General features: G+C 44.3%; 2 protein-coding genes across 3 annotated transcripts; one reads left to right on the top strand and one right to left on the bottom strand.

The window, feature by feature from the left end:
• The first annotated feature begins 370 nt into the window (after positions 1-370).
• Positions 371-3,689, top strand: LOC123076754 (dephospho-CoA kinase). The gene is made up of 4 exons (XM_044498868.1): positions 371-564; positions 775-882; positions 2,377-2,522; positions 3,062-3,689. The coding sequence occupies exons 2-4, from the start codon at positions 775-777 to the stop codon at positions 3,498-3,500; spliced, it is 693 nt and encodes a 230-aa protein (XP_044354803.1). The 5' UTR covers positions 371-564; the 3' UTR covers positions 3,501-3,689.
• A 402-nt stretch (positions 3,690-4,091) lies between these two features.
• On the bottom strand, positions 4,092-8,571 carry LOC123076752 (protein WVD2-like 2). Of its 2 annotated transcripts, none has more exons than XM_044498867.1 (8): positions 8,331-8,571; positions 6,091-6,353; positions 5,687-5,991; positions 5,453-5,544; positions 5,280-5,361; positions 5,116-5,187; positions 4,880-4,990; positions 4,092-4,776 (listed from the first exon to the last, which is right to left on the bottom strand). In XM_044498867.1, exons 2-8 carry the CDS (start codon positions 6,347-6,349, stop codon positions 4,519-4,521), a joined length of 1,179 nt encoding a protein of 392 aa, XP_044354802.1. In that variant the 5' UTR covers positions 6,350-6,353; positions 8,331-8,571; the 3' UTR covers positions 4,092-4,518. The 2 variants fall into 2 exon arrangements, with proteins under 2 accessions (XP_044354802.1, XP_044354801.1); XM_044498866.1 differs by having other exon boundaries at positions 6,091-6,356; positions 8,331-8,559.
• Between the last annotated feature and the right edge of the window lie 206 nt (positions 8,572-8,777).

The raw sequence follows: 8,777 nt of genomic DNA, 5'->3' as shown, positions 1-8,777 counted from the left end.
AAAAAAAAACTCGCGCTATCGGGATACATACACTATTTTGAGTTTTGCTTCGGTACACCCATATGAAAGCTTACGAATTTTGATGCAGATCAAAGGTGGAGATTAGAAGATACTCCCTCTGTAAAAAGAGCGTTTAGATTACTAAAATAGTGACCTAAACATTCTTATATTAGTTTACGGAGGGAGTACTCTTTAATAAAAAATGTCAAATCATGATAACCTCTTCTCTGATGCATTGGGAGAATTAGTTGATAGTGAATGTATGAGAATGCTCGTTTTTAGATTCATGCAAACTTTTCTAGGGGATGTATCAAAGCAAAACTCTTTGTATATCTTTCTTTTTTGAATAATGTTTTTAGGTTTACAAACAACTACGGGTAAATACGGCCGACGTCGTTGAAATCCTCTCCTCTCTTTGACTCTCTCTCACGACTCACCCGTGACGGCGGCGGCGTCCGGCGGCCGACTAGGGGAGGAAGACAGGCTCGCGGCGTAGCGGCGCCGCGGAGAGGTCCCCCTGCTTCCGCACCACGCGCGGACGCTACTCGGCCTCGAGATCTCAAGGTAATTCCCCCAAGAAACGCAGCGCCGTCCGAAGCGGCGGACTTTCCCCCTCTGAATTCGCCGCCCTCCGCTCACCCAGCCCTGCCGCGGCGCCACGCCGGAGCAACCCCTCTCGACCCCTCTCCGGCGGCCTGCGATCGGATTTAGTTTTCGATTTCCTTTTCTGCTTGTCCCCGATGTGAGCCCGTTTCCGGTGGACCTGGATTGCAGATGCGGCTGGTCGGGCTGACGGGCGGGATCGCCTCGGGGAAGAGCACCGTCTCCGGCCTCTTCAAGTCCGCCGGCGTCCCGGTGGTCGACGCCGACGTCGTGGCCCGGGTAAGCCTCCAAGCTTGTTAGATTGTACTTTACTACTGTGCAAACCTCTGTTTTGATGGTCTGTCCATTGTGCTCTGTCTACGGAGGTCTCGATGTTTGCGAGCATTGTTGCTGCTTTACTTGAATTCAGTCACAGCGATGGTAGTAACAATTTTGTTTCGTTGCTGTTTTACTAGAACAGAGTGTGACAATTTTAATTTTGTAACAAGTTCTATATATAGCATGCGGATAGGTTGTGCCCACTTCGGCTATTTGTGGACGGGGATAGATGTGATTCTCTGTGATGAAAAAAGAAGATTTTTTTCCAAGCTAAAACAGAATTCACCCTCGTTTTAGTTAACTTACCGACTGTGCTCGGTGGAGAACTGCTTCCGTTTTATTGCGTCGATGTTAATTCCCTTTCCTATCTCCCTGGGAACTGGGTCTTACCTTGTCGATGCTAAAACAAAATTCACCCTCGTTTTCAAGCTAACACTTGGTATTTATTTTAACTTTGTGGAGGGCAAAGACATATGCTGGGTCTTACCTTGGGAGTTTTCTCACCCCTGACACTACTCCCAGTAACGAGGAATGGAACCTGTAGTTAAGAGAACGTGATGGTGATGGCCAATTTAGTCATATCCCCTGCTTTGTCAGCCGGTGAGGATCATAGGTTGTCTCCATGGATAAAGGAAACTCCCACACGATTCGGGATCCTAGGATAAGAAGGGAAGAAAATGCAGACGAATAAGAAGCCACAAGCCAGCATGCTAGCAATGCCTGGCAGAAGCTAAGGAATACATTAATACCCAATCCTAGTGGAAGTTAAGGCCTTTAATTCCCAATCCCATGCTCAATCAGCCCCATGGGAGTAGATTGGAGTCAGTTGAGGCGAAAAGTCTCCATCCTCTGTCTAACTGGAACTCTGAATCTATTTTCAACTTCTCATCATTATCTTACCATTGCTGGGATATCCCTGGATCATAAATAAATGGAACCATATCAGCACAATGACTGGTATGACGCAAATGTTATACTTTGGGCCTTGAGACCAGTTACGCACGCTTTGCTTCATGGTTTAGTACTTGAGCTTCAGACTGCAAGCTTATTACTACCACCGTCCTAAACTAGTTGTCTTAGATTTGTCTAGATACGGTTGTATCTAGCACTAAATGTGTCTAGGTGCTTCCGTATCTAGGCAAATCTAAGACTACCCTTGAGACCAGTTACACACACTTTGCTTTCATGGTTTAGTACTTGAGCTTCAGACTGCAAGCTTAGTACTACCTCCGTCCTAATTAGTTGTCTTAGATTTGTCTAGATACAGATGTATCTAGCACTAAATGTGTCTAGATGCATCCGTATCTAGAAAAATCGACAACTAATTTGGGACGGAGGGAGTACTATTTTAGGCTTATTATTTGTTGTGAGATCTCCCCAGACACTGTAAAATGACTTCATGTTGTAAACTTTTTGTTATGAGCCTTATGCTGATTACGGATACATGATTTACAGAATGTAGTGCAGAAAGGTACTGGAGGTTGGAAGAAGATTGTAAAAGCTTTTGGGAATGGCATTCTGTTGGAAAATGGAGAAATTGACAGAGCTCAGTTGGGTCAGATTGTTTTCTCTGACCCAGAAAAACGCAAGCTTCTAAACCGGTACAACTTCTACTGGCATTGCTTTTGATTTTCTTTCTTTCTTTCTTTCTGTTATGCTTGCCCAATATATTTTATTCAGTTTATTTACATGGCAGTTACATTTTTCTTTCTTTCTGCTATGTTGGCCAATAGAATTTTGATCCAGTTTGTATACATGGCAGTTACTATATAAATACTGCTTTTGGGAAGCAGTTCCACCTATTTCTGGTTTGACATCTCATCATGTTCTGGTTTCTAGAAAAATGTCATACTTCGGTTGCATATTCAGTTCATTGTTAACTGTGTGCATAAATATCGACTTGTGTTTCATAAATGGATGATGAAATGTGACAAGGTTTACCTTTAACAATACTGTTTATGTCATTCCTAAAATAAAAACATCACAGCAAAGTGGGTATAACAAGATACATTTCATTGCATGCTCATACTCTTTGTCATGAATATAGTCCCTGAAATATCAAGGATTCTTGTTTGTCTACACCATGTCTCAATCCTGATCCCTGACTACACTTTGGTTTCTCCATCGTGGCTACTTTCAGTCTTCTGGCCCCACACATTTCATGCGGTATATTCTGGGAGATACTAAAACTATGGGTGAAGGGATGCCTGGTTATCGTGGTCGACATCCCACTCCTGTTCGAGACAAAGATGGACCGATGGACGGACCCCGTGGTTGTCATATGGGTGGATCCCAAAACACAGATTGAGAGGCTCATGTCAAGAGACGGGTGCGGCCAGGAACAGGCTCAGAGCAGGATCGACGCTCAGCTTGCGCTGGACTGGAAGAAGTCGGAAGCCGACATAGTGATCGACAACTCCGGCTCGCTGGACGACACGAAAGAGCAGTTCCAGGAAATGCTGAAGCAGGTGTCTGCTCCCTTGACATGGAAGGAGCGCATGATGTCCAGGGATGGCCTTCTCTCTATCGTCGTCTGTACGGCAGCGGGGGTTCTACTTGCTCAGAAGAATCTGCTGTGATCTTTTCATGCTTATTAGGAAGTTAAGGTAACTAGGATTGGACTAGGATTGATTGGTTGAAAAATTCGAAGTGTCAGTGCAGAGCACAAAGACCAGCACGATTATGGTTCTGTCTATGTCATGTTTTCGAGTTATACTACAGGTGCTGAATTTGGAGTGAAAATAAATTTTGTAGCTGCTTGCATGTGCTGTCTCTGCAGTTTTCGTATATTTCTTTCTGAAGGAAACAGTAGGTTATTGACCTACATGAATACTCTGCTTGAGTGACAGCAAGATTTCCAGAGTCAACCAGAATGTGGCAAAATGTCCTCATGCCCAATCAGAATTTGTTTAGACAAACTGCAGACCCATCTCAATCCTTTCAGTAGAGGAATTCAATCTAAAACTTATTCACATAATCGAAAGGGGTCGTATCTATTTTCTCCCTCTTCAAACAACACCTAAGCAAATTGAGGGCTTTGATTTGCTGTCCTCGGCATCTTTCTATTAGCAATTAACAAGTGCCAACAAAACCAAAATACCACATTCATTGTACAAGCAGAAAAAAGTTGCACAGCTACCAACTTAAACTCCACTGAAGATCAGTGAATATAAATAAATAGTTTAATGTCATTCATCAACCACCAACAAGCAAACAAACCCTCTGTTTGCATGAGTGCACAATATAACTTACATCAAGAAACCCCACAAACTGAGAAACAAACATCATTTGTACAGATACAGCACATGCCACTCTCACATCTGTGATAAATATGCAAAGTGAGATGAAATAATTAGGACACAAAAACCCTTGTGACTGACCTCGCTCACGGCACATTCGCAACCCCGTGTGCATAACTTATTTTCATGACATAACTTAACCACCGCAAACCTCGGTTGAAGCCGAAGTCACTCTCATAACTTACGGAGAAAAAGCCTTCTCCCCCTCCTGGACTCAGATTTCACCATGATCCATGAAGGCACAAGGATCTAGCACCGAACCAAGTGCTGCTGGAGGAAGAAGAAGCAGATGCTGCAACTAGCACACGGCGATGTTGAGCGCCGATAGCTTGTGGGCATGGTTCTTGTTGGGCTGCTTCTTGGATGAGCTTGCTGTGGGATGTTGCTGCTGCCGTGGCTTGCTGCTGCTGCTGTGGCATTTGCAGTTGCTGTCGTGTCTGTCGCGGCTTGCGCGGCAGCAGGGCCTCGTGCTCTCGCTCTCCTCCGATGAGTGCGAGGTGTTCATGGCGGCCTTCTTCCTCCCCAGCTTCGGTGACTTGGGACGGGTTGTGGGCAGCTGCAAGCAAGAAATTTATTAATTATGTGTGAGCAATCAGTACTTAAAACTTTTAGGATCAAAGCATTTTCTGAAAATTGATATTTTTTCGCCTTCTACCTACCTTCTTGTATTCAGCCTTGGGAGAAGGTGCCTCATGGTAGAAGCTTGGGATGGGTGTGGCTTTGAATGTCAGGCTTTTCCTGAGTAGCCTGAGAGCCTCCTCCTGCTCCCTCTGCAGATTCATTCACAATGTAATAGATCAGTGAGTGTTTGGTTATGAAAATTCTTCAGCATGTATGTATAGAGAAGAGGATCCGTCGATCATCTTGGAAAATGCCGAAAAACATGATGAATTACCTTCAACCTAGCTTCCAGCTTAATCCTCTGCTCCTCCATAGCTTGATGTTTCTCCTCCAACTTTGAATAATACTGCAATAGACCATGAAACAAATTAAGGATGAGAACCTCTCCCCTATCCCTCGCCATGTCTTGTATCTTTCATGTCACAAAGGAACATATACCTCTCTGCGCTTCTCGGCACGTTCAGTACATCTGAAGACCGGGCTTGACGGGACAGTAGTAGTCTTTCCATTCGACGATTTGCTACATGCAAAAGATTGTTTAACTAAGCATTTTGGAAGAGACAAGGTGATGTAAGCGTATAACATGCGCGCTTAGGTTGTGAAGCGCATACGAGTTAGTGAGAGTGGAAGCATTCCAGTCATCCGGATGACTGTTTCTGTTTGTAGCTTGTAGGGGCTTCCTTGTAGTCGCAGACGCGCTTCTCTGTAAGAAATTTGTACATGACATACATAAATTACATGTATAGAATTATGCGCGTTGTTATGCTAAAATGTCTCTCATAAAGATAATGGGTAAGCAACTGAAGACTCATGCAAAACAACAGAAAAGAAAAGAGAGAGATTACCTTCATCTTCTTCGTCGAGCTTGTCAATACACACTTTGCATTCTCATAGACATTTCCATTCCCAGTGGAATTCTTGTCGCTGGGTAGATCAGGAGGGTACCCACTAACATCTCCTGGCTCTGACTGAGCACCTTTTTTAGGCTGCACATCTTCCATGGATGTGACTGAGTAACCATCACTTGCCGCTGTTTCTGTCGCTGGAAACGTTTCTTGATTCTCTTGTTCATGTGCACTAATTTCAACACAATGTTGCACCACGTCTCCTTTCTCGATGATGATGGGAGAGGCTTCATCTGCAACGGGCTCTGCAGTTTTAGAGAACCATTAATTTTCATTAGGCTGCTCCCTCCAGTTGATCAATCAAACAGCAAGTTAAACTGAACCATAAACCACAACAAGCTTACCATCATCATTCTGTTCAGCGTGGCCAGTGGCTGAGGAATCATCATGCTCAATATCTCCATTCACATCAGCAGCTTCTAATGGTTCTGAGATGCCATTGTCTGACTGTGCACCCAAAGAACTTTCAGCATTGATAGTGCCCGAAAGTTCCGTTAAACGGTCACCCTTATCATCCGGCGTTTCCATGTTGTCGCTAGATGGAGGGACAATGGAAGAATCCAGCTCCTCTTTGGAAGATTGGAGTACAACCTCAATACCCATACTGCTGCTGCAGACGATAAAGTATCTTTAATAAGTATACTTATTGTTATTGATAACTCAATGTATATCATGTATATAAAAGAAAATACATATGATTTTCGCCTCTTTTTTTTTGAAGTTGGGATTTTCCACTCATTGGATGAATTGAAACCGACAATGCACCAAAGAGAAAATCTTGTATATACCCTTCACGTGGACACTATAGTTCCTTACTACCTTCCAGGAAAATGACATGCAGGGTTGGAAAGAATTGATGTGTGGAGTTTGACAACCTATCTGACATGATAACCGATAGCGACCAAATTAGGCTGTCATTCCAATCCAGATGCTCCAATCAGTTACGCACTTATTCGCCGTCGGCATTATCAAACTGAGTTCAGCATATAAAAGGAAAAAAAGTAAAAGCAAAAGAGGAATCAAGGAGACAAAGGTAACGCAAAGAATTGACCCCGTACGTGCTCATTCGAACTAAATAAAGGAAAGAACCAGGGGATAAGACATCACAAGCGAACCTCGAATTGGATCATATATATTTGGTGGGTTCGCGTACGACTGATTATATTAGGAGTACAAGCATTTACAATTGGGCAGTGTCCTTTGAGACTCTTGGAACTGCATGCCCTGAGCTGTACTTTTTGTATTAGTTTAGGACTTAGTTGCTATGACCCGTTAGTGACATAGTTAATTAATACTACTTGGAAGCTTGCAATCATTTGTGATATAAAGCATACATAGCTTGCTTTACTGAAAGAGTTTGGTCATGCATCGTCCTAACATTATCATATCTAGATAGCTGACCATAGACAGCAACAGCCGGCGCAAGGCCAATCTGCTCGTGTCGAGTTCAAGCATGCATACAAAAAGTTGTCTACGAGTAAATAAAAAAGCCTTTTAATAACAATTTGCTAGTCGGTAGTTTTGACCATGGTCATATTCTCATGCACCACATTCCAAACTAGTTGCGGACTACAAATCCTACGGGACAGCGACACCGTGGCAACCAAAATCCTGATCGCACATCGCAATATTATCACACCGGAGAAAGCAAGATGATTAAATCCGACTAAACCGATCATGCATCCATAAACAGCATTTGGGCTGCAGCAACAAGGATTAAATCCTTGCTGACCCCTTATCTAACGGCGATCAATCGAATGATGAAGGGAAAAGAAAGAGCCGGGATGGAACGGATCGAGACCATACGCAAGCAAGCAAGGGAGCAGTGTCAATTGGGCAGTGTCCGTTGAAATTCTTGGAACTGCCTGAGCTGTACTCCTCTAATAGTATAGGACTTTATTTGCTATGGCCTATGACATAGTTAATCAACATTTGGAAGCTTGCAATCATTTGTGATAAAAGCAACATGATGACAAGCTTGGTATACTGATTGAGTTTGGTCATGCATGCATTTCCCTAACATACGGCTACATTATCACATCTAGATATAACTGGCCATAGAAGACAGCAACAGCCGGCGCAAGGCCAATTTGCTAATGCCGATCGAGCTTAAGCATACAAAAACTTGTCTACAAGCAAAAAGAAAAAAAAAGCAATTTATGAGCTCTTTAATAACATTTTGCTAGTCCGTCGGTAGCTTTGACCGTGGTCATCTTATCATGCACCAAAGTCCAAACTAGCGGCAGCTACAAATCCCACAGGACAGCGACGCCACGACAAGCAATCAAAAATCCTGCTCGCACATCGCCATATCATCACACCAGAGAAATACAAGATGATTCAATCCGCCTAGACCGCTGATGATCCATAAATAGCATTTGGGTTGCAGAAACAAAGGAGCGTGCATGTAAGTAAATCTAGATGATCCCTTATGCGTTGTTGATCTAATCTGACGATGAAGGGAAACGAGCCGGAGCGGAACAGAGTTACAGAGACCATAAGCAAGCAAGCAAGCAAGCAAGCAAGAGAGCAAGAGGGGAATGCATGGATAAACCCCTCGAGATCGGCATGGCGCGGCACGTACCTCGCGACGCTTCCTGGCCCTTTGGTCACCTTTCTTTCGTCTCCCCTCTTCTTTCTCCTCGAACGAATGGGCTGGTTAAGGAGAGGGCACAGTGGATATGCGGTATTTGTAAGAGGAGGCAGCAGGCAGGGAAGTTGGAGGTGGAGGATGGAGGAGGTGTGGGTGGGTTCGTTCCTCGTTGGTTGGTTGGTTGGTTCCAACTTGTTGCAACTTTGTAAGGGAGGGAGGGAGTTGGGGTATTAGCTGAGGGGCAGCTTTCGCCTCGCGTTTTGCATGGGGTCCCCTGCGCCCCAACGCATCAGCCGAGACGAGCCAATCATCCAAAGCAGACTAGCTAGCACAGCCGCTCGGCGGTTGAACCGTACGTACTAGTGCTACAGCTGCTTCCATTCTGCTTCCTCGGAGCCCTGCTGTCCCACGGCTACAGCTTCGCACGCACGCACGCAC

Source organism: Triticum aestivum, chromosome 3D, assembly GCF_018294505.1.
Source record: "Triticum aestivum cultivar Chinese Spring chromosome 3D, IWGSC CS RefSeq v2.1, whole genome shotgun sequence".
In the NCBI taxonomy this organism is placed as follows: Eukaryota; Viridiplantae; Streptophyta; class Magnoliopsida; order Poales; family Poaceae; genus Triticum; species Triticum aestivum.
This window is presented reverse-complemented; position numbering and strand designations above follow the sequence as displayed.

What these genes read in the sequence shown, in the direction of transcription:
- LOC123076754 (XM_044498868.1), top strand. Translation starts at nt 775, where the DNA reads ATGCGGCTGGTCGGGCTGACGGGCGGGATCGCCTCGGGGAAGAGCACC. An exon ending in ACGCCGACGTCGTGGCCCGG is followed by an intron (nt 883 to 2,376) that starts GTAAGCCTCCAA and finishes CATGATTTACAG; the next exon opens with AATGTAGTGCAGAAAGGTAC. An exon ending in AAACGCAAGCTTCTAAACCG is followed by an intron (nt 2,523 to 3,061) that starts GTACAACTTCTA and finishes GGCTACTTTCAG; the next exon opens with TCTTCTGGCCCCACACATTT.
- LOC123076752 (XM_044498867.1), bottom strand. Translation starts at nt 6,349, where the DNA reads ATGGGTATTGAGGTTGTACTCCAATCTTCCAAAGAGGAGCTGGATTCT. An exon ending in GCTTCCACTCTCACTAACTC is followed by an intron (nt 5,362 to 5,452) that starts GTATGCGCTTCA and finishes TTTTGCATGTAG; the next exon opens with CAAATCGTCGAATGGAAAGA. An exon ending in GTGCCGAGAAGCGCAGAGAG is followed by an intron (nt 5,188 to 5,279) that starts GTATATGTTCCT and finishes GGTCTATTGCAG; the next exon opens with TATTATTCAAAGTTGGAGGA.